The following is a 25,627-nucleotide window of genomic DNA, read 5'->3' on the forward strand; positions in this document are numbered from 1 at the left end:
ATTTTATAATCGTTTCATCTGATCTGAGGCCATATATTTTGGACACTCGAGTGAAGAGTGGGGTGGAGCTGTCAACTGATCACCATCTGTTGGTGAGTTGAGTCAGAGGGTGGGGTAAGACTCTGGACAGACCTGGTTAGCCCAAACGGGTAGTGTGGGTAAATTGGTAACGTCTGGAGGAGGCCCCTGTTCAACAGACTTTCAACTCACACCTCTGGTGGAGCTCTTCGTGCATCCCTGTGGAGACTGGGGGCATTGAACCGGAGTGGACAATGTTCAAAGTTTTTATTGTTAAAGCTGTGGTGAATAGCTGTGGTCTTAGGGCCTTAGGTGCCTCAAGGGGCGGTAACCCACGGTAACCCACGAACATATGTTATATCAGAGGGCTCCACAGGCAGTTGCAAGGTACCGACGGGCCCGAAGGGCTGCAGCCTCTGCCGCAAAAGAAGCAAAGCAGTGGGTGTGGTAGAAGTTTGGAGAAGACATGGAGAAGAACTTTTGGTTGGCACCAAGGTGCTTCTGGAAAAACGTTCGCCACCTCTAGAGGGGGAAGCGGAGAACTATCCAAGCTGTGTACAGTAAGGATGGGATCCTGTTGACCTCAACTGAGGAGGTAATAGGGCGGTGGAAGGAGCACTTTGAGGAACTCCTAAATCCAGCTAACACGCCCTCTATGGTAGAGGCAGAGCTGGAGGATGATGGGGGATTGTTGTCAATTTCCCTGAGGTAGTTAACAACTCCGCAGTGGCAAAGCCCCAGGGATTGATGAGATCTGTCCAGAAATGCTGAAAGCTATGGGTGTGTATATGTAATACAGTACTTTCTCCACCATTGACTAAATACAACCAGGCTACCACTGTATCAGTCTTAGATAAAACAGGGAGATTGTTCACTAATTTCAGAACTGTGTTACTGGCTGTGCTGCACAGAGCCTTACACTGTGTACAGGTCATCTTAGGGCTTATCATGCCAACATTCAAAATGTCAGTCAGGTATGGCGTGAGTGCTGAAAATGTCCTTTTTGCTTAATGCATTTTTTAATCTTGCCTCATAACAGCCCTCCACTTCAGTGCACTTACTTAACTACTACTGCACTTTTTAGTGGCTGCCTGGTTTTGCTCTACTGCTACTAAAGTTGGTTTAGGACATTTTAAGCACAAGTTTTATATATACAAATTACTAATTAATAGTTTTGTATTAATAATGGATGACATGACTACTTGTATACTTGTAGTGATGAACGAACCCACAAGGAATTATCATTCCATTCTCTTTGGAAGCTTAATATATATATTTTCAGCTTAATGTTTTTTCATACTGTTTTCAGTGAAAAAGCATCATAAACAACAAATTGACTGCATGAACACAGTGGAACATTTAGCAGCTAAAAAGCCAGATATTTTCCTCAGGAGTTGGTGGAGACCAAAAATAGAGCTGAAAGAAGATTGAATATTGGACATTTTTTTCAGGACATTTATCAGGGGAAACACAACTCAGAATGAATGCTAATGTTGATAAGCATCTGCTGAATGTGTAAATAGGCAACTGTCTGCTAACAATTTGGCAATATCAACTTTATAGAGTTATACTGCACATGCTATGACACTTTATGACAATTTTTCTTCCAATGAGTTAGATTAGAACAGTTTATGCATCCTGTGCTTACTGTGGTTAACTGTTCTTCACCAACAAATAGTTACTTGTTGTTTTTGCATTACTTTACACAAGAAATATAATATAATATCCTAATGGAGTTTTATAAGTGGTGGTAGGTGTGTCTTTGAACTCGGCAAGAGCTGGGCTAGCTGTTTCCCTATGCTTCGATTTTTTTTTTCACCTTCAAGCTCCCCGCTTTGCAGTGGAAACATGAAAGTGATATTAATGTCCTCATCTAACTTTCTAACAGAAAGCATATTTTCCAAAATGATAGATTATGGCTCTAGTGAATGATGATACAGATTTGGGTATTCCAGAGGTCCCAAGTCAGAGGGGTAGTTCATAAAATCCAGGAGGTATGTCAAGGCATTCTATTTTGGGGACTTTTGTGCTCAAGCGTGTGTGTGTGTGTGTGTGCGTGGTTGTTGTGTGTGTGTGGGTGTGTGTGTGTGTGGTGTGTGTGTGGGGGTGGGGTGGGTGTTGTGTGGGTGTGTGGTGTGTGTGTGTGTGTTGTGTTGTGTGTGTGTGTGTGTGTGTGTGTGTGTGTGTGTGTGTGTGTGTGTGTGTTTCCTTTTTGAAACCTCAATCTTACATATAACATAGTTTAGAGAATGTTGGCCTTGACACAGAGGAAGTGAGTAATTCTTTTGCTGCCCTTTCAAAGTTTCACAGTGAAACTTGTCTACAGTACCACAGAAGACACGGAGCCAAGGTGCTGCAACTCGTTTTGAGACCTTTGATGCATACATTGTGTGCATAATGTCTCAAGTTTGGTGGTGTATTGCTGAGGAATGTATGCGTAGTAGTCTTAGCACAATTGTGCATCCACTCGGGGATAATTATGGGATAGTAGTAGTCATATGCTGTATTAGATACATTTTGCACCATTGCTTTATTAATGAACCTGGACAGTGTTTTTTTTTATTTTTTATTCAGCTAAATGTAACTGTAAATAAGCTTTTTTTTTTTAAACTTTTTTATTTGTTTGTTCTATTGAATTTCATGAAGCATCAAACGTTGGCATGCAAGTGTTAGAAGACGGCCTAACTATGCAACATAATAGTATCTGTTGTATAGCTGCATGGTTCAAATCCCTCCACTAGGACTGGTCTTATGACTTGCAGGACTTTACATAATAGTTTCATTTATTTTTTTAGAAAGTATCTGTAAAATATGTACATCCATCAAAGATTTGCACCGGCAGCTAGGTGCTGACACAATTTTGAGAGCTATCTTGGATGAACACCTTACATTTTCCCCTGACAGCATTTCACAGCTCAGCCAACAACCGTGGCATGTAAAGGTCAGGGGAGAAGGAAGTGTGGAATCCAGGGTAATAGGTGGGATTTAGCTCTCTTTCATTACCAGTGCCCTATACTCTCTTCTGAGAGTTCTTTTTACATTGAAACACATGTGGTGGAGAGGAGCACAGAGGGAAGAGAACACATATGGGGACTGAGCAGGAAACCCAGTGCAGCTACACTTGTTCACAGCCTGTAACAGATAAAAGTGTTATAAGCATCACCAGCCATAATTAAACCATCTTTTTTGACGTTTACACCTCATTTTTCTCATCTTCTCTTTTCTATGTCTTTGATTTAATTTGAGCCCCTCCTACTGATTATAATTCCCCAGGTTGCCCTCCTTTGATGCTCCTCAGTGTCTCAATCTCAGTCAGCTCCTTTTCTCTCTCTTTGAAATACTCTTTTGTCACCAACGGAGGTTTTTGATTTAGAATATGAAGATGAAAGATCAAAGGCAGGCAGAAGTGTTGTCTTCAGATTAGTCAATCCACAGTTAATTGCTTGAATAAAGTGAACATGCTGCAGGGCATCTAAAACTAAAATCTGTTATTTCATGGCCACAGTATTTAGTTAACTGAACATGATCCAATGTGTACAATTGCCACAGAGTCACAGTCATTAAAACAGAAGTAGCAAATCCAGAAACCAACTGTAAGTGTGGCCTTTCATGGAAGAAGTATTATTGCTGCAGAAGCTGACATGAGTTTACTTTGTTTTCTGACCCTTATTTCAACTAAGTCTGGAAGAAATACGTCAATGAATAAAGAATGTGTGTTGACTTAGGCCCGAGCAGACAGGAAATACATGGTCATACTCATCCAAACATCTCCGCTTTACCTTGTTATGGAGTGCAGATTACTGCTTTTCTGTCAGCCTTCTGGGAAGAAATAAAGCAATAAGCCCAGTAAAAGTTAGTTGCTCAAAATGTTAAGCTAATATTATCTTATATTTGTTATTGAAAACTGCAACATTTATATTCTTAAATAGTAAAGGTATGTCAATGAGTTTTCTTTAACCTGATGAATCGCTTCAGATCTTTTAGCAGTTATCATCATTTGTTGGAAATACACTTTTACTTTTACAGTGGGAAACAAAAACATGCAACAATTTGTGTCAATGCATCACATTAACTTTTAAATCTTATTCCACACTGGGGTCATACACATACAGTACCAGTACATACATATACAACAGTAGCACTTTTCTGATTATGAGTCCTTTGTCATTAGCGATGTTACAGTATTGTTATTGGTATTCCTCTCCCAACTTCTTGTTCCTGTCATCATTTTGCTTTATAACAAATTAGCGAGTATTAGTCTGATGAAAAATGACAAGACCCAGCTGGGATGTGTTTGAAGATAATTAGGATGCTATTTTTTGTTTCAGCTGAAACTGAGTACAGACTTACTTCAGGCCCTATTCAGAACGTAAAAACGTACCCTCTGTAAACGAAAGGCTTGTTGCAAAAAACACTTGTGATATTTTAGTTGTTTTTTTTCCTTAAAATCTCACATGATTTTTATATATCTAAATGCCACAAGTGCACAATTTAGTTAATTCAGTTTAGTAAATTTGTGTTTGAATGCTACTTCTATTTAGATGACTTCTTATAGTTTCATGACACCTCTTGAGATTTGTTGCAAGCTGTGGAAACTCAATAGCTGGGACTCTAAAGACTTAAAAAATGCATTAAAAGTTCATTTTTCACTTTGAAAATACTAGTACTAAATTTAGTAATACTAAAATACTTACTAAGTTATGTCCCAAGTCTGTTACACTATGTATTAATGTTTCAAGGCTACGTAAGTTTCTTAAAGTAGTTGCTGTCAGACAATAGTATGTAAACCTATCCTGTCTGTCTGCTTGATCTTCCAGTACCGGGTTGGGCAGCTGTACATGATCAGTAAACACAGCCACGAGCAGAGCGATAGAGGGGAAGGAGTGGAGGTCGTCCAGAACGAACCGTATGAAGATCCGGCACATGGCCAAGGACAGTTCACAGAGAAACGAGTCTACCTCAACAGGTTGGTGGAGCGCTTCTATTGTAGTTTATTGTGGAACATGTAATTAATTTCTGTGTGGGAAGTACTGTACTTGTTTAACACATGTTTGGTTAAATCTGTAGCCATTTCATGTAATATGTCTTTCTTGGTCCACGGGACATATCTTGTGTTTGTAAAAAAATAAAATAAAAGGAGGTGGACAGAAAAACAAAAGCCACTATGGCCTAACAGTTAAAGAAAAGAGCATAAGAGAAACTTAAACTTTTTCAATAGTTAATTTAAGATAAATGGCATTATGAAACCACCATTATCCAGTGTCTTTGGGGAATGCACATGTGAAACACAACGGCAATGAGCTTTGTTACAATTGGTACTTTAAAGGTGCTCTAAGCAAAGTAGGGAGACGGCACTTCTTCTTGACATTTGAAGTATTTTCAAACCAAACGAGCCTGCCTGCATGAGCCTGCAAGATGACAATCCTGTTTTACGAGGATGTACAGCACTGCACGATCTGTTCCACGCTTCCGGTTGTGGTTTTAGCAGTCTGCCGTTAGCCTCCACTGGGAAGTTAACGTTAGTTTAGCTAATAGCTCATTTGGCTAACCGCTAGCGGACAGCTTGATTCAGTCTATAAAAACGTTGACTCAGACTAAACACTAGGAAAAGCAGGCTACAGCTAAATTAAGACGTTACAGTAATAACTAAAAAGACAAGTAATGATTGATTGTATTATAAATAAGCAACAGTAAAGTAGAACTGAAGTAGCAGTTGTTATATACTTTAACGATTATTTTCAGGTTTTTAGGGTTTTTAAAGTTATTACATGCTGTCTTAGCTAGTGGTTAGCCAAATTAGCTGTTAACTAAACTAACGTTAGCTTTCCGGTGGTGGCTAACGGCAGACAGCTACAACTACGAGCGTGGAACAGATTGTGCAGTGTTGTAAATCCTCGCAACAGAATTATCATCTGCACATGCACAAACATCTTGCACATGACAGATCGTGCAGGCAGCAGAGATCAGGTACTGACACCCTCTTTCTCCCTTCCGTGCTTCCGCACTAACCCCCCGACCCCCACCACCAAATCCTTCTTGTCGGTTATTGGCTGGAACGCTTATGTTTCGTGGTGCAGGTTGGCAGAGTTTGTTTTGTTGCTGTTTGTAGAACCTGGGCTGTCTATAAAGTTTTTTAACAGTGTAATCAGGGGACAGGCAGCTAGTGGATAGTGAGGAGATGTTGAAGAAAATGCAGAAAACGTGTAAGCTTAAAGCACGTTTAAATGTTTTTTTTTATTTTTTACTTTTATTAAATTGGCCTTCCTGTTCAGCTAATGGTCCTAAAGACTTGCTTGCCACCTAGGACTAGATCTCTTGTTTCTGAACCTTCTCACTCAAAGAAAAAATCAGCTCAAATTCAATAATTTCCCCAAGCTGGAAATGCCTGCAGTAAAAAGTACAGTGTATATCAACTAGCCAAGATAACATTGAGCCCTTTGATAAGGCTGGAAAGCTTTGCAAACACACTTTGTTACTTATCCATCAGTTACATATCACCCCCTGTTGATTTATCTCTCTGCATTTTATGCAGATGCATATGGCACACACACACACGCACATATGCACGTGACACACACACACACGGACGCACGTGACACACACACAGATCAAGAGATATGACAGAATAGGATGGAGAATGTGTGAAGAAGAAAAGAAAAAAAAAAGCGAGAGAATAGTGAGGGGGCAGAGATGCTGTAGGTCATTTGTTTTAGCACCAAACCTGTGTCAGCGTTCACTATGCCAGCATAACTAATTATGCTGAGTCAGCACAGCTCTGCTCTTCAGAGGAGAGGAGAGGAAGAATGCAGAGGGAGCAAACACAGATACATTGTGCTTCCATTCACTCATGCAATTTTCAATTTATTTAATGAAAGAATTAAGAATAAATATAGAACACTTTATTAACAAGTTCCACAAGTTCCCTATTTTTTATTTTTTTTTAAGTTGCTCAAGGCTTTTTTTGCACAGTAAATAAGTCATGATATGAATAGCAAAGGAATAGAAGTTGCTTGATTATGCACTTAAAATAATCTCAAAAAGAAGTACCACAATGTGGTGTCAACATGAAAAACAGGGCCTTTAAGCCGGAGAGCAAAGTTCTCTATGCAGAGAAAAACTAAATCATTTTCACCCAGGAAACGCTTACGGATGGTTTTGGTGCCGAAACTTAACTGTCATCGCTGCATGATTCTAACTTTTTTAACTGGGGCCATGGTAGTTTAGTCTTAATGTGGTAGTTGAGTTAAGACTCAAGGGCACTGAAAGGACGCACAACCCTGCGCTAAGTGCTGCAACACCTGATTTTGAGTGAATGCAGTCTAAGTTTCTAGGGCTTCAGGCCAGTTCTTTTATTCACAATGACATTTCTTTCTTTTTTCTTCTTTTTTTCACACAATTTCAACAGCTTACTTTACCCATTGAGGGAAATTCAACAGAGATATTAAAAGGAATAATCCAAACTCTCAGCATGCATATCTATTTACATTTTCAGCTTGGGTGGAAAAAGACAAAACACTGACCTTTCCAGAGTAGCTGACATTTTGTCAAAGTAAAATGTTCATTTCTCAGGGTGAACACGAGAGCTTTTTTTGTGGGAAAGCTGTGTCTCGCTCTCACAGACCTATTCAAAGTAACGCTTCAGTCTTGTCATGAAAAAGAGATTTGTTCTAGAGACGTTTTTTACATTCTGTCAGGGAAGAAAACTAAACACAAAGCTGAGTCCCATACAACAACAAAAATACTCACTCCTGAATGAAAAAAGAAATAAAAACACATGTACAAAAGAACAGAGAAAAGCAAACAGCTGAAGTTTAAGATCAGAAAATTACCAAACCACAAGATGAATTCCAGTGAATTAAATAATAATGAAATCTGTGACATTACATCAACTTATGTAAAAAGATAGGGTATGTTTTATTAAATTAATATAATTTTACCATAACTAACCACTGTTCTGCCCAAGTCAGCTTGCCATCCATCTGGCTCTGCCAAAAAAATATTCGCTCTGATTCAATAGCAGAGAAGTCAATCTGGACTCGTTCTGTCACACTGCAACCATCCCATTAGCCCTCACGATCTGCCTCGTGCTGTACTTGGTCTTATCCCATCGGAAAACTCAGAGCAGCTACCACCACGCCTACATGCTTGGCAAAGTAGGCCCTTGTCACAGCAGCCATTGGCAAAGATCTTTAAAAGAACAAGGATGGAATGGGAGAAATCAACAGATGGAAGTGTGGGAGGAGTGTCAGTCAGAGAAAGAGAGAAAGAGATTGCCCACATTCACCCATTGTGATCATCGATGGCTGTTTTTATTAACAGCCGTCACGATTCAGTTGGCGCCATTTTTGTTCTCTTTAAGAACTTGTTTTCCATGTCAATCATAGAAAGTAGAGATGAAGGCAGGCTGCATGAAAGCCTGTGCACTCCAATGTTTGACATGTCTCATAAATAAGTTCTCAATGCAGCCTCAATTACAGTCTTACCAGAGATCAGAGAATGTCATCATTACTCACAAAGTGCACAAATTGGCAGCATACTGTCATTCTGTGAACACATGGTAGATGATAGAAAAAAATTCTGAGTGCCAAAAGGGGCTCGAGAACTCATAGAAGAGGGAGAAAGAGTAGTTCGACATTGTGGGAAATACGCTGATTTGCTTTTATGTTGAGAGTTTAAGAAGATTGATACCACTCTAGTATGCTCTGTATGGTAAATATGAAGCTACAGATACTTTAACATAAAGACCAAAAACAAGGGGAAACAGCTAGCCTGGTTCTTTTCCAAAGATAACAATATGTACCAACCATCGCCTCTAGGGGCTCACTAATAAACACATTATATCTTGTTTGGCAGGGCGCAGTAAATCCCAAGAAGTTACTGTGCCCAGCCAAGAAAAAGTCCAGCACAACACCGCCCAATCTTTAGTTTAAGAAGGTTGTCTCCAACCTGGTGTGCAGAGAAACATGTGTTTGGTCTCCCGTAGTATCCCTGAATTAAAGCTTTTTGAAGCATTCTTTTCAAAGCATCCCTCAGTTTCAATGTACACATATTCTCTTTTTCACAAGTCAAAACATTTTTTTTTTTTGCGACTACTCCAATAATGGAAGCAACCCCCCGCCCCCCATCCCTGCTTCACTGCTACATGCTCACAGTCTCTCTCCTCTCTGTCTGTGTCAATATCTCTCTGCAGTAAATTACCCACCTGGGCTCGAGCAGTGGTTCCTAAAATCTTCTATGTGACAGAGAAAGCATGGAACTACTACCCTTACACCATAACAGGTGAGCATACAGAGTAAATGTGTTAGTTGGGCTGCCAGCTAATCAATCTGTTGCAGTTTTTATTTTGCCACTTTTTTTATACTACCACACCTTACACACTCAAAAGTCACATCATTTCAAATCCAGTAAGCTGCAGTAACAATAGGAGAGCCCTACTGTAACACTGTACTTCTCTATAATACTTGTCATGTTTTGAAATAGAGGCTAACAAGCTGTTGCTGTTTGTACTTTAGTCACATGAAGCTTCTTTAAAAGGTCAAAACACAAGTTACTCAGCACTATCCACTTGGTACAAACTGGATGTTTTTAGGGAGTTGGAGTCGTGTGTGAAAAGAGTAAATTCTAGCACCAAGTCAAAGATTTTTAAAATACATTTTTAAATGGAAGGAAAAAGCTTTTCTACCAAAGACCCTGTGCAACTTCAGACATGTGCTGTATAATTCAGGTTGTTCCGATGCTCACTTTTCAGCTTCTTCATACGTAATTTCTTAAGGACATGTGAGGGTTTTATCAGATGGAGCCTGAGCATGCAGCGACATTGAAAATAAGCGGTTTTATAGCATTCTATGCTAACGTGAATGAACTCTCTGAAGACAAAAGGAGGATTTTGCAACATGGACCAATAAACTGTAACCTTCAACTCTAAAAGGTGATAGTATTGACAAGGGACAGTGGCTCTAGACAGAAAAACACACACACACTGTAGCTTCACAAGGGCCCTTAATGCTGACACACACTGATCACACTATCAGTTGCACCATTGCAGCTTTCTGTTACACTGTGTCAGTTTGCCAGAAAGACATGGTTTGAGAGAGCACAATAATGTTATTGACATGCAAAACATGTTTAAGCTGACATATATATGAGTTTACAGTTTTGCCGTGAAGCAAGTGCTTTTTTCCACGCTGATGTTCAATATGCGCAGCAAGTGGAATAAGCCTTGCTTCCTAAATCGCCGACATTACAAGAAACCAGTAGTCAGGGGTGCAACGATCAGAGCTGCGGTGCCCATTTCTGTGATGCTTTAATGATCTTGATCTAAGGGGAAAAGTGGTACAAGCTGAGGAGTGTAGATAAATTGGAATTTCTTTTTTAATAAGAGCAAATTAAAGTAAGTAGAAGATAAAGTGACTAAGGCAGTGATGATGTGAGATTTCAGATATGTGACTGCCACTATGCACTTTATTTTCTTTCATGCTGTGGAAAATTTAAAGAATCTGCACAACTAACTGTGTTTTTCCTGTGTTCCGTCTCTGCTTGTGTCACCCCCACGCCACGGTCTGTAGAATATACAGTAAGTATCCTCTCTGTAGCACTGCATGTCTTTATGAGTGCATTATGGTGCACCAGTGGCCCAATTGAGTGCGGAAACTACTGATTGGTGATAATCAGTAGTTTCCAAAATGAAAAAAAACATGAATCTTAACCCCTCACAATTATTAATGCACAAACATCACAGGCCTCCAGAAAACTTTTTTTTGTTTCATTTGTTAACCATTTACAGGGCACGATATTTACTAATATTTAGACATTTGAATAGAATGTAAGGATTAAAACTAAATCTGGAGGCAAGGAAAAATATTTGTCGAGTTTTTTCTTGGAATTAATAGATTTATTTATGCCCACTTAATCGCAACATTGACAATTATTACCTTTTAAAGTTCTTGTGGCGAACGTGCCAGTAAATGATTAACTATTTACACATACAGAAGAAACAGAGTAATATTGACATTGATTTGGATTTTTTTCTGGAGACCCGCTAAATGTCACTCAAACGTTCCTAAAAAGTTACATATTTATTTTACATTTTAGCTCTGTTTTGGTTTCCTAACAACTCCAGAACTACCTAAGTGACCTGTGATTAAGCTTTGAAAACACATGAAGCCTTGGCAGAATAAGCATACACATTTTTAAGACACATGCATATGATTAGGCTTAGCTATTGGGCTTCTGTTGTGCACAGGGATAAATGTCAACAGATGAGTCATGCCACTTTAGGGTGCGGGGACAAGAGGGGAAAGACAACAATATTGCAATGACAGAATGCTTGATATTGCCTCTGTATATGTGTGTTGCCGTTTTGTGTTTACTTTGAGTCTGTGTAGCCATGCCACAATTAATTTTTAGGCAAAAGACTCACAAAAGTCTGATTGTCTTCTCTTGGCTTTTGTCAATGTTGACAAAGAGACAGAGATTGACATACTGTATAATCACAGAATGGACTTTTGTTTTGCACTACACAATGAGAAGTAACATAAAAGAGAGAAAGAGAGACAGAAATCTAACGGCAGCTTTGACAATCTGTGTTAATGAAGTACAGTAAAGGACTTTAAAAGTCTACTTTTACCACTGAAAGAAGTTACAACAAAGTGTATTACTAAATGGCCTCTTTTGACAGTTGTTTGCCACACAGTAAACTAGAGTTGAGACATTCACCCAAACCAAGTAACTGTAATGTGCATTATCACCAGAAGTAAGGAGTATTAATTTTCTACAGGATAAACTGTTCACAACTTCTATATTTACTATTTAAATGCTGAAAGGCAATGAAGCAACAGTGCCAACATTGTTATGCAAGGCTACTTTTGAGCACAGTTGCTTTTAATTTTTTTAAGGATTTTACAAGTGGTGTCACATCTTTGTCTTTTTTTATCCATAGTGCTCATTCCTGCCCAAGTTCTCCATCCACATAGAGACAAAATACGAGGACAACAAAGGATGCAATGACAATGTGAGTTTATGTGCATGTGTAATAAGAGCTTTTCGTAATGGTTTGAGAGGTTGTGTATGTGTGATAAGAACTTTGAGTAGTGGTTTGGGGGACTTTGGCACATTACTAAATGGTAAACTCTGACAAGGAGCCTGGTATGAATACTTTGTACATAAAAATGTCATGGAGGAGGGATGGAGGGGGGGATGGATCGACAAATCCAAACAGATACAAACATAGACAGACATATTGTCGAAAACAAGAGCTCTGCAAAGGCTACATTAGTAAACCCATCCTGGCAGATTTGTCATCTCAGAGCCCCTCATTTGCAATCCCGTTGTCATAACGCCAAACATACTATGCGCCTTGAGAGTCTGCCAAAATCTGTTTCACTTGTTGGATAGCTAATTTCATTTAGGCTGTTAGCCTCCTCACTTTCTTTCTCTCTATATTTTCCACCACTCTCCAATTTATAGGAGCATTAGTCATCAAATGAAAGGCTGCCACTACCTGGACAGTGAGGAAGAAGAATGTTAGGGTAGTGTACAAAGGACAAACTGCTTAAAATATATCGTGGTGGGCGGCCAGTAGGTTAACGTTACTGTGTGTTTATGGTTTGCTTCAGATGCCTGTGATTTTGTTGTACAAGGGAGGAAACATGGACTCATAAAGTGCAAAGGGAAGACAGAAATGAACATATTGGCAGTGTGTATTAAACTTGTAGTGATGTTTTAGATTAATGCTTGTTTGGTTTGACACGACAAGGCAACATATCAAAGGCTCTTTTATTAAATCTTACAGAAATCGCCTACAGCAAATTCCCCAAATTAATAAAAACTGAGACAGATCACATTTCTGTTGCATAAACATGTAAAAGAGCGGAGCATAGATTTCATTGTCTACACACTCACGCACGCACACACACACACACTAATGGCACCGTTTGAATGGAGGATAAAGTAACATTACGTGGCATGCAACATTCCACAGTCCTATCCAGTGTCAGACACACACGTGCGTGTGCACGCTCACTCATACCTACACACAATAACACTTGAAATTTTAGCATGTGTCCTCATGCAGATGTTGCAATGAATTAGACTTTTCTTTAATTTTAATAAATTAGAACATCCTCAACTTAGTGCATTCCTCCCGTTGGGCACAAAATGCATCCATTCCTTAAATCATTTCCAAATTAACAGTGTTTGTATGAACTGATATTTCTAAAATCATATCAACCTCATTGTTTTCAGTTAATTTTTTTCTCTTATGCATGCCATGGATGAGATTGGTCTATTCTTTTTAGTGTCTTTTTTCATTTTGAGGCTGATGAAATGCAGTCCAATCAATTTTTTTATTCAGACAGTGATTGCTATTAGCCTTCAGGGAGCCTAGCTGCTAAGCATTTAAGGACAAATGCCCCGTTGTGTGTACTGAAATGGCCATCTAGTGTCACACTAGTAAGCTGTTATAATGAACTGTACCAACAAATGCTGGCATACTGACTTAAAAAGTGCAGCTAAGGACATTTATATTTTAGGATTACGATTAACCAGATTGATACTATAGCAGTGTTTCTGTTATGTTGGGTGGAGTAGGAGCAAAGCTATGGTTAGTATGGAGGGAAAAGTAGTACAGTCTTTTTTTGAGTCATGTCATTCTGGCATTTTCCAAATGACACAGAATGGCCTTAAGGGATGCTACATTTACAGGTCATAGGTTACGTTCACTGGGGAACGCTGTTATCATTAATGGGACGCCAATTTGTTGTCTTCCCTTCATCTCTTTCTTTACCCTCTCACTCTTCCAAACACTCTCTCTATGTTTTTCTAACCTATGTTTTTTTCTCTATGTCCTCTCCTTCTTTCTTAACCCTTGTGTTGTCATCCCGCCGACCATGCAACGTTTTGTTCTTCTGGGTCAAAATTTGAAATTTAACCCTTTTTTTTCAATATTTGGTGTTCTTGGGACACTTTTGTCTCTTTTCTCGATGTTTTGCCACTTTTTGCAACTTTTTTGTTAATTTTCCTGACATTTTTGTCACTTTATCATGTTTTTTTTTTTGCACTTTTTTTATGGTTTTGTTGTTTTTTTCAAAGCTTTTTCTGACATAAGTGTTGTAGGAACCATCCGTGTTATTTTTCTTGACAATTTGGTTGAAAGAAACACAAATTTCTGACATAGAAACTTTTTGAAAATGGATCACATTTGACCAGAGGAAAACAGGAAGCTTAATAACAATAAGGCATCATATTGGTGTGCCCAAAAACATTGGAAAATTTATTGGAAAATTGTTTTCTTACCCCTAAATACACACACTTGTTTACAAAGTAGTGAATTCCTACTTTTGTTTGAAAATACTTTATCAAACAAAGGACCAATTCATTCGTACACTCATGTATTTATATTTTTAAAAGTCATGCATACATGTAGATATTTTTTCGTTTCCTTTGCATCTCTTATTAAACAAACCCACGTTTCCTCTCTCATTTTATAACCTTCCCTCCTTGTCATCTTCTTCCTTTCTTTCCCCCCTGTTCCTCAACTCTATTTTCCTCTCCCTTCCTGTGACTCCATCCCTGTCCTCTTATTACAAACTATCTTGCTCCTGCCCCCCTCTCCCCTCTCCCCCTCTCCCCCACTGTATCTCCTTTTCATTGTTGGCCTCCTCCATTTCTCCTCTTATCCACCTGTGCCTCTCTCTCGCTAGCTTAGTCTTCCTGTCGCTTGGCTGCTCTCGTCTATGCTGACATATCACTATAATTGTGCCTGCGTTGCTTATACACTGCCTATACACTGTAAATGACAGAATGCATCCTTGGAGGGAAGGAGAAGAAAAGAAGGGAAAGAGAGTAAGAAACATTTAGTACAGAAAATGTGCTATAACTGATATCGCGATGTACAATTACCTTTATCAATGGAGGATTTAATTCATAGATTTAAAATTGCTTAATAAAAACTTCAGACTATGTCCACCCATCCATCCATCCATCTTCGTCCACTTATCCAGTATCAGGTCGCGGGGGCAGCAGCTCATTTCAGACTATGACTTTATAGTAATAATACATTTACACTCTATTCAGCCTACAATGTGGTAAAGAGAGGAGCATTTTCCTCAAACGTTTCTCTTAAACATAAGATATAATGAGGAATTTTTATTTGGTATCTTTATCCTTTTTTATATCTGTTTTTTACATTCATTTTAATCTTGTCACTTTTCACTGCCTTTATAGTAGTTAAATTAAAGATAAAGCCCTTACATGAAACCTGTGGCCTCTAACCTTTCTATAAATGCACACACACACACACACACACGCACGCACGCACGCACGCACGCACGCACGCACGCACGCACGCACGCACACACACACAGACTTTCGCTTGCGGCAATATAACAGACACTGGAGTTCGAGCTCTGTTCAATGATGCACATGTGAGACTGTGTGTGTACTAGTATAACAGTTGACTACATGACTTTGGATGGATTGATGATAAATATACATGTAAAAGTATACACATTGATACCTGATTTATTGTAGTGAAAAAGTCTATATAATCAACAGCAAAATAACTAATGGATAATAACAATACAGTAAGAATAAGAGACTAAGAAGGAATAAGAAGGTTGCACACTTAACAAATTATACAGTAATTGCAAACAGCACTGTGTCATTTGGCACAGAAACACATATAAGACATGGGCACACAGCCCCCCCTAAAGGGTTTTGTAAGCAAATACATGCGTTTCTAGAGTTTGGCTGAGCGACGAAGGGGCAGAGAGTGACAAGATGCACAGTCAGGCGTTAGTAACAGTATGAATAATTTCCAACTTTTGAGTCAAGCAGAAGGGCAAGTTTACCAGCCACATATGTGATGATGTAACCTGGAAAAGACATACTGTAATTCTAAAGTGTATTTTTATTTGGCAAGCAGAGGCTGCAGAGAGCGCTGGAAAACCGATCTGTTCTGCTTTCAGATCTTTGATACAGAGCTGAAGGAGCAAGAGAGGGAGGTGTGTTTCGTCGACATCGCCTACGATGAGATCCCAGAGCGCTACTATAAAGAGTCTGAGGTGAGCTTGTGGAGGTGGGAGTGTGTAGATCCTCATGGCTGTTGGGAGTTAACGCTTCTGGAACACTTTAAGTATTGAGTGTTGAATCTGGAAATGCTTCAGTTAAACTATGTGATTTAGATAAAACGGTGTGATCTCAGTTTCTGTCATGTTGTGATCTTACTCAAATGGTTTTCTCTGTTTCTAAATTGTTTTATATCCGATCATTTCCAGTAAAAAAGTTTTTCTATCTCTATGATGATCTTTAGAAGGAAGAAAATAGTATGCTTGATATTACTATTTCTGCCTCACACTCACAGCTGAATTTTGCTGCTTTATATGCCTCTGTCAGCTCACACAGCATTTATCTGGAATCTAAAAGCCTGTGAAGGGTGAGAGCTGGTAATGGTCTGCAGATAACAGATTGTCTCAGCTCTTATGTGTATTTAATTCTGGCAGTCAGTCATGCATGCGATTTTAATCTGTTACATCTCTCCACTGGGGTGCAGAAACAACAATGCTTGAAGGTTTGGGTTCCTTATTGTAATATTAAACGTGCATGTGTGTTCATTTTCCCCGCCCCATCCAATCTCAGGACTTGCGATATTTCAAGTCAGATAAGACGTCGCGGGGGATTCTTCAGGAGGGCTGGAGGGACACCCAGGATCCCATCATGTGCTCATACAAACTTGTTACTGTCAAGTTTGAAGTGTGGGGTCTGCAGACACGTGTGGAGCAGTTTGTGCACAAGGTGAGAGGTCACACGTGGGATGATTTTAAGATCTTTCATTCTTTTCATACATTTATTTAACCTTGTTGCAGAAATAGATCTTTATATCTATACTTCTTTACTTGGCCAAGTTTGTTTATTTTGGTCCAGTCCCCCAAACCATTTGCCCATTGTTATAAATAAAAAAAAAAATCTGTCAAAATCTCTCAGCCCAGTCTGCTCTCTTAGCACCTTTGCACTGTCACTGCAGCAGGGGAATGAGTGTAACGGCACTGTAGCGGCACTTATGTATAGTATGATATATATATTACTACTCTTATAGTAGTGGCATCACAATCGTACACAAGTCCTGACGGCTCATTTAAAGGCACAGTTTCTGTATATGGGCTGTGTGCATTTGTCAGTGGATTCAGCATTTTTTCATTTTTCATTCACATTGGTCTGCTTTATAATCAACAGATAAATGATATATCACTTTTTACAATTTGGAACCTTTATCAAAAATACATTTCATGAGTAACTGTTTTATGATTGTCATTGTGTTGTGTTACAGGTGGTTCGGGATGTGCTGCTGCTGGGACATAGACAGGCATTTGCCTGGGTAGATGAGTGGATTGGTAGGTCTATCAGCCCTTTTCTACAGTCCAGCTGTCTATACACTTTAGCTTATTTAAAGCACATTTCAAATTTTTCATCATTAACTATTTACTCAAACCAAGATATCATGGATGGATTGCTTACACAATAGCATTTAGGTTTTTATTTAAATAAGTATGTAAGTATTACTAGATGAAATCAGTCTCTTTTAATGTCGTACATTGTGAATAACTGCTCAAGTGAACCTTTTAAGAAACCACTACGTAAATAGTTCATAACACCTTTATATTTCCCAATTATTTGTATGTACTTTATATGTATGTACTTGTACTTACTGTTTATTTACCAGTGTGCATTTAAAATAACTCCACCTAATCCTGTCACTACCAGTCCTGCTCATGGAGCCTCCTCTTGGTATCATCACTAACCCTCTAATGACAAACACTGTTCTGTCGTGTCCAGACACAGTCAGTGTTTGTTTCAAATGAAACCTGCACGATAAAAATGATTCTTAAACTAAACTCTTTCATGTTTCATGTTTGAGAAATTCACACAAGTTCATCAGTTATTTGAGAGCCAAGAGTAGATACTGTACCGGTATAAATGTAAGACTGTTAAAAAAATGTAAACTGTTTTTGGCACTTACTTTCACATTTAAGTCAAATATTCCCAACAATTCTGCAATTTCACAAAGGAATATTTGGAGATCAGTGAAGAATGATGCACTTACTGAAACATGAAATCTGCCTCTCTCTGTTTCTCAGAGAGTTTTGTTGCATGAAAGGCAGCCCTGTTTGGATCCATAAGTGGCTGAAACACATTTACTCACTCTCAGCTGTTGAAATTTTTCCACAGCTGTAGGGCTTAACAAGCCCATTATCTTTGCCATGAAACATATTTACTCTCCCCATCTCTCTATAACCACTAACCTTTATAACATAATTTATAAATGTATTTATAACTCTCTACAACCTGGATATTCCCTAAATCAAATGTCAAATGATTTTGCATGATGAATAAGGTCTTGCTTTCATTTGCTTCCAATGATCCAACATCTTCTTTGGCTGTGGATTGTTCATGCTTTTCCTCAATCTTGAAATGTCCTTGACCATCCTTTCTCCCTCCTTCCTGGTGTGATGCTCGGATTCGTCTTGCTGTCTCCTATAAACTCTCTGGGTCATTGGAAGCTTTCACTTTGACCTCTAAAGCGTTAACTTCAAAAAACACTAATCATCCGTTACTCATACAAGGAATGCACCTTTGCCACCTAACCCTCTCCTTCCCCACTTGTTTGTCAACTGGAGAGCCATTCTAGAGGAGTAAAGAACTTTTCGACCCTCGTTCCACCCCTGCCCCTTCTTCCAGATATGACACTGGATGACGTGAGGGATTACGAGAGCCAAATGCATGAGAAAACCAACATCAAAGTTTGCCATGAGCAGCAAGTGCATTCCACAACAAACCCATCTTCACTGGATGACATAGAGATCCATGACAAAGCAAGCGTATGTGTATTTATCATTGTTTCTTCACTCCAATGCCCCAGGTCTGTCTCATGCTGGACCAGTTTGTGACTGTGAATGAAGTTGTCATAGTTGCATATAACTGTCCACATACACCTTTTCATTCTGTCCTGCATTGAGTCAAATGATGCGTACTGTAGGTGAACTGTTGAATATCAAAATAATAATTCAAGTCTGCCAAGATTCATAAAGGTTTGAAAAGGTATCTAGATAACAAATGAAGACTAGAAACATTATGGTAATTAAAATAACACACTGAGAGCTGACAACAACAACAACAACTTGTTTTCAAATGTTTTTTTTCCAGCTTTGTTTTATATTTATTGTATGTTGTTCTGGGTATGCCTGTGGCTCTAGTGATTTCTATTACTTGTGGAAGTTACAGAAAACTACAGTTTCAGCCTTTCTTCTGAAATTCTCTAAAATTGTGTACAAAAAGTAAAAATAACTACTTTCCCAATTCTTCTTCTCATTGGTTTCAATTAATCTTTTTCCAATCCAGACATGACAATGGATGAGGTGAGAGAATTTGAGCGCACCATCCAGGAGGCCACCAACCAGAAGATCGGGATTTTTCCACCGTCGATCTCCATCAGCGACACACCCTTGTCCTCCTGTTCCCCTACTGGCACTGCCAGCGCCCCCTCCACCCCTATGTGCACTGATGCGCCTGAGCACCTTCCTGTCCCTAAGGACCGACCACGAAAAAAGTCTGCTCCAGAAACCCTGACCCTTCCCAACCCTGCCCCAAGTGGCGTCCCTCAGGGCTCTACCCTGGGCCCACTACCAGATTCAAACCACCTTCAATTGTCCACACCACCCTCCCCTAACTGTGATCTTGCTGAGATTGACTAGAGAGAACTTGGGATGGCTTTCCCTACCCCAACCCCATTGTCTTAGTAGCCCAACTCCGAAGTCTAGCCTAACCTCCTAACACCAGTGGCAAGACATTTAAGTTTTCTAGCCATATCTAATGATTTGCCGTAATCCTGGACACACAATTGTCAATCACAATATATGTCTACATCAGTGTCACTGATACCATCCAGGCAGCTGTAGGCTTAGCCATGCTGTTGTGGCTGAAATCCTCTTCCTTTGTGTCTAGCCAGCCACATGTTTCGTCTATTATTATAACAACAACCTGTGATGTCTAATCAAAACAGAATGCATCGCTAATTTTTTTTTTCTAGAGCGGCAGTTCTTTGTTAAATGAATAAATTATTCTTAGTGTTTCCTTAGTTATGTTTTCTTCAATCAGACAAGCTGATTGCTTTCAAACTGTTGAACTATGAAGTAGTTGCCTTACCACAGAGCCAGTGGTGTTTATTAGTCTTGACAATGTGTGCAAATGAATGCCTGACAAATATTTCAATTTTGCAATCTGTAAAATGGCTGTATATATTAAATTAGAAATTAAATCAATTACACAAACTAGAGTAGCACAGTAGATCTAATATGTTAGAGTAACACACACTAGAATGAGCTAAGTACCTTCATAACAGAGCCACTTAGCAACTGTTTCCTGAGCTGTCCAAGCTGGCTTGCGGATCAGATTGCACCAATCTTTTCCATCCCAAACTCCAATTATACAACAGATGCAAGATCAGTACAATCATAGAGAGTTTACACCTCAGGTTTCCCTGACTCTACCTGACTCGCACTCCAAGGGCAGGGATATCACTGTACTTTTCTCCCCCCTGCCTATTGCCAAACCGTGACTTTTTATACCTCCACAGATATCACAATACACCAAGTATTGTATGTATTATACCAGTATACTTAACCCTTGGAATGTTTACACATCAGAAATCATTTTCATATTAGTAGTAACGTTGTATCTTAAGCTGTTATCTGCACTTGCGGTTTTAGCATGACGGTTTAATGATCCTAAAATTTAAGTTGTTAAACTTTAGTACTGCATATATCTTACTCAAGTTTACTTAAAGGTCAGTACAAAAAAAATTAAAATGTTGCCTGAAACTAATGCTGGACATCTCATGTGACATAAACGTAATCCAATTTATTAAATCAGCAAATCACTTTGTCATATGTAGGAACAAGGCCATTTTGGGGAGTTTTTAGGCATTGACTGATCTTTGTGCAGCTTGGAGATAATGCCAACTCAAAGTTGATTTGAGGAGAAGGGCACATGCATCAAGCTGACTTGAGTATGTGCTTTATCAGCTGCATAGTGTTTGCAGAAGTGTGGATAAAGTTTTACTTTGCCAGTGGTGGTTGGTAATACTGACCTAGTGTTTTGGTAGGCGTGGAAAATGAAACAGGAACATCTTTTACAGTGCCCCTGTATATGTGCTGGGCATGTACTGCTAGTTAATCCGAAAGGAGAAAAAAAAACATGAGGACAGCAACTTATTCTTTGAAACACCTTTTTTCCACACATTTATTTTACTCAAATAAAGGGTTTAATATGCTGCATGGAAGGTTCACTACATATATACAGTGGATATAAAAAGTCCACAAACCCCTGTTAAAACGGCAGGTTTTTGTGATGTAAAAGAAATTAGACAAAGATAATGTCACTTTTCCCACTTTTATTGTGACCTATAATGTGAAAAATTCAATTGAAAAACAAACTGAAATCTTGAAAAATTAAAACTAAAAACCTCACAATAACCTGGTTGCATAAGTGTGCACACCCTCTTATAATTGGCAGTGTTCAGAATTAACCAATCACATTCAAACTCAAAGTCATTACACACCTGCCATCATTTAAAGTGACTGATTAATCACAAATAAAGTTCAGCTGTTCCAGTAGGATTTTCTTGACATTTTCTAAGTTGCGTCTCAGAGCAAAAGCCATGGTCTGCAGCGAGCTTCCAAACCATCAGAGGGCTCTCATTATGTAAAGATATCAGTCAGGAGAATGGTACAAAAGAATTTCCAAAGCATTAAATATACCGTGGAACACAGTGAATACAGTCATCATCAAGTGGAAAAAATATGGCACAACAGAGACATTATCAAGAACTGGACGTCCCTCCAAAATTGATGAGAAGAAAACTACTCAGGGAGGCTTCCAAGAGGCCTACAGCAACATTAAAGGAGCTGCAGGAATTTCTAGCAAGTACCGGCTGTGTGCTACATGTGACAACAATCTCCCGTATTCTTCATATGAATGGGCTTTGGGATAGGGTGGCAAGACGAAAGCCTTTTCTTACAAAGAAAAACATCCTGGCCCGGCTGAAGTTTGCAAAACAAACATCAAATCTCCCAAAAGCATGTGGGGAAAATGTGTTATGGTTTGATGGAACCAAGGTTGAACTTTAGGGCCATAATTCCAAAAGATATGTTTGGCACAAAAACAACACTGCATATCACCCAAAGAACACCATACCCACAGTGAAGCATGTTGGTGGCAGCATCATGCTTTGGGGTTGTTTTTTTCCCCCCACAGTTAGAACCGGGGCCTTAGTCAGGGTGGAGGGAATTATGAACAGTACCAAATACCAGGCAATTGTGGCACAAAACCTTCTGGCTTCTGTTAAAAAGCTGAAGATGAAGTTCACCTTTTAGTATGACAATGACCCAAAGCACACATCCAAATCCACAAAAGCATAGCTTCACCAAAAGAAGATAACATTTTGGAAAGGCCCAGCCAGAGCCTAGACCTGAATCCAGTTGAACATCTGTGGGGTGATCGTAAGAGGGCTGTGCACAGGAGATGTCTTTGCAATATGACAGATTTGGAGCAATTTTGCAGAGTGAGGCAAAGAGTGGGCAAATATTGCCACGTCAAGATGTGCCATGCTAATGGACTCCTACCCAAAAAGAGTGCTGTAATAAAATCAAAAAGGGCTTCAACAAAGTGTTAGTTTAAGGGTGTGCGCACTTACGAAACCAGGATATTGTACGTTTTTATTTTTCCCCCTCAAAGATTTCAGTTTGATTTTTCAATTGAATTGTTCACGTTATAGGTAACAGTAAAGGTGGAAAAAGTTCGGACATGATTTCTTTGTCTATTTATTTTACATCACAAAAACCTGGCATTTTAACAGGGGTGCGTAGACTTTTTATATATACTGTACATATTATGTGAAGCATGTATATACTGTAAATTAATGGATTGGTACAGTATACTTGGTGATGCTGAAAGGGGATAATAGTGAATGCCAACTTTGGAAGCCCTGTACTAATTTTGCAAAATAGTAAAAGCAGATTTTGAGTGAAACGTAAGCATGCTCAGAGAATATAGACCTACAAACTCTTTCAACTCAGTGCCTCTGCATGCAACTATTGTATCATCACCATTTCTTTGCCTGTGTTTTTTTTTTTTTTTAAATCTCATATGTTGCATATTACCAAGAACATAAATTGGCTACAGCCCTAACACACAAGCCAAACTACTAGATAATCAGATGAAATTAATGGCATCAAACTTAGAAGTATCAGGGCTTTCTTGTTATTATATTTCAGGTAATTAGAATATTTTTGTTCCCTTATTCTTACAATTACTTCTTACTTTACTGTGCACTTTACTGGGCTCTTTCCAGTCTTTGACACCTCAGTTGTCAATGAAGAAATGTGTTACAAAACAGTTTTGTGAGGTTTGTTGGACCAAAGTCCTATGAAACAACATAGTGACTTAAAGGAGAGGAGTTCGAGGCGCAAGTCCTCAGTGGTTTTGCCATAAAATGTTATTATGTACTGTTTCTCACTTGCTTTTGTTAAAAACAAAAACTGTAGCTATTTATCTGTAACTGTAGCTTTTGTCTTTTTGCATTTTGAGGATACAAATGTTATATATCAGTTATTGGCCCTCTGTATTGATCTATTATGTATAGATTATACATACTTACTCTGGTATTGCCCATCTCTCTTGTCAGGAACACAGAGATCCAGGGATATGTTTCATCTACCATGGTTTATTAAAAAAAAAAAATCCAATTGTGTAACATTAAGCTCTGCTCTGTTTAAAAGAGTAACATATTAGTTATTGTAAATACTATTGTTAATGACTGATATAGGTTTCTTACATTTACTCTGTTCCAAGTTGCATTACGGATGTAACATGAATGTGCTCAAAGATTTTAAATAGACAGAGAAGGATATTCTTTAGTGTTTGTGCGATAAGGGTGATGGCTCCACAGACCTGATTTAAATGTTTGTTTTAATATGTCTTTCTCTATGAAGTTGTTATCGTTTTGAGGATACTAAATTCCTTTAAGTTTACTCCTCTCAATCGAGCTTCAAGGTTCCTCATTATAGTGGTACCCTTTGGACTCCCAGTTGCTTTTTCGTGACCTTGCAAGGCAAAATTATTTGTATACAAATTGCTTTTCTTTTTAGTAGGGTGTCGGCTTTAACTTTTCCTAGCCATAATAATTGAGGTTATTAACTTTTCTGTTGTTTCTTCAGTAAACCTGCTGTACTTTGAATTTGTGGTTGCTGTTTTGTTTGAAGGAAAATCGAAATTAGTTTCTCATTAATACTTTGGATAAAAGGACCAAGCTTTTTGCACCTCCTCCCCTCCCCCGATACAGTTTGCATTTGGCCAGGCTGTTGTGCTGTCTCCTGATAACTGGGACCTGCCTCACCAACAAGGATCACTGAGTGATGTAGTGTACGGAACTGTTCTGTGTTGGAGATTTGGTGTGGTTCTGGCTCATCCAGTTTTCTACATTAATCCTGCTTTGTGAAACAGGCCCCACGAGTGCCGTTCGTTTTTGACTGCTGGAACTCGCTCGTATTTCTTCCACTTCAACTGTTATTGTAATTGTTATATTTTACTTCCCTTTGAGGTTCATTTGGTTCTTTGCTGTAATTATTGATTTACTTTTTCTGAAATAGACAAATAAACTTTACTAGCTATTGCAACAGTGTTATTTTTCTTTCTGTTCAGCGTGCATGTTTCACAATACCTCTTGTCTGTTTTGTCCATGAAAACCCAACATCTCATGGTGCAACTCATAAGTAAACATGATCTTTGAAATTTGCCTTTGTTACCACCAGCTGATGGTGATCTTCACTCAATATGTATCTGGTCCAACCATTTAAAGGCAACATCCATCCTAAATGCTTTTACAGTGTCATTTCCATTTATCCCTTTTACTTCCTAAGGACAGAAACCACAACACTGATCCAGAGTCAGTGTGATATGAAAGTGTGTGGATGTTGTGTTAACTGCAGCTGTAGTCTGTAGGAGCAGCCGTAGTAGATTCTCTAGCCTGTCCGACACGTGTCCCCACATTTCCTACTCTGTCCACAGCAGCCAGCTCTACATTCTGTGAACAGCAGGAGGTACTGTAATGTGCCGCTGGAATGTTCTCACCCCCTGCTCCAGCCACTGTGGTGGTATTGAGGGTTCCGTTCCCTTTTGCGGATAGTGACTCTCTCAATGCCTGTTCTATTGATGCCATCAGTGAGATTAGCGATAAATTCCCACTGGGAGGAAGCACAGAGCGATGAGGAGGATGGACAGCTGGTGGATGAACTACCTGGCAGACTGGGCGGGTAATATCTGTCACCTGGAGACAGAAACAGGAAGTGGGAGAGAGGAAGAAATAAGACAGGAATTGTGCATTCTACAAACCAAAATACAAATCTGCTGTAAGTCTCTTAGTTCTTCCATACAACTATTATTGTAATTGTTTTATTTTACTTCCCTTTGAGGTTCATTTGGTTCTTTGTTGTAATTATTGATTTACTTTTTCTGAAAAAGACAAACTTTACTAGCTATTGCAACAGTGTTATTTTTCTTT

At 38.9% G+C, this 25,627-nt stretch overlaps 1 protein-coding gene, 1 long non-coding RNA gene and 1 pseudogene across 3 annotated transcripts in view; 1 reads left to right on the forward strand and 2 right to left on the reverse strand.

Annotated features, from left to right (window-relative positions):
• LOC116698667 (uncharacterized) overlaps positions 1–6,119 on the reverse strand; it is a 16,756-nt gene extending 10,637 nt beyond the window's left edge. The window contains exons 1-2 of the long non-coding RNA XR_004334276.1: positions 5,996–6,119; positions 667–669 (exon numbers count right to left, since the gene is read on the reverse strand). This is a non-coding gene — a long non-coding RNA (uncharacterized LOC116698667). The remainder of the gene's footprint in view (positions 1–666; positions 670–5,995) is intronic.
• The window catches only part of LOC116698452 (cytoplasmic phosphatidylinositol transfer protein 1), a 73,376-nt gene extending 52,484 nt beyond the window's left edge, over positions 1–20,892 (forward strand). The window contains exons 2-10 of one of the 2 annotated variants that reach the window (XM_032530404.1): positions 4,836–4,984; positions 9,209–9,297; positions 10,584–10,591; positions 11,957–12,028; positions 15,984–16,079; positions 16,654–16,809; positions 17,342–17,405; positions 18,751–18,890; positions 19,411–19,611. In XM_032530404.1, coding sequence (XP_032386295.1) covers positions 4,836–4,984; positions 9,209–9,297; positions 10,584–10,591; positions 11,957–12,028; positions 15,984–16,079; positions 16,654–16,809; positions 17,342–17,405; positions 18,751–18,890; positions 19,411–19,416 — 780 coding nt within the window. In that variant the 3' untranslated portion in view covers positions 19,417–19,611. Of the gene's footprint in view, positions 1–4,835; positions 4,985–9,208; positions 9,298–10,583; positions 10,592–11,956; positions 12,029–15,983; positions 16,080–16,653; positions 16,810–17,341; positions 17,406–18,750; positions 18,891–19,410 lie in introns of both variants that reach the window. The other variant, XM_032530395.1, reaches the window with a different exon arrangement.
• The window catches only part of LOC116701764 (putative GPI-anchored protein pfl2), a 16,656-nt pseudogene continuing 5,911 nt past the window's right edge, over positions 14,883–25,627 (reverse strand).

The sequence above is a fragment of the Etheostoma spectabile genome, chromosome 2, assembly GCF_008692095.1.
Source record: "Etheostoma spectabile isolate EspeVRDwgs_2016 chromosome 2, UIUC_Espe_1.0, whole genome shotgun sequence".
NCBI classification, from domain to species: domain Eukaryota; kingdom Metazoa; phylum Chordata; class Actinopteri; order Perciformes; family Percidae; genus Etheostoma; species Etheostoma spectabile.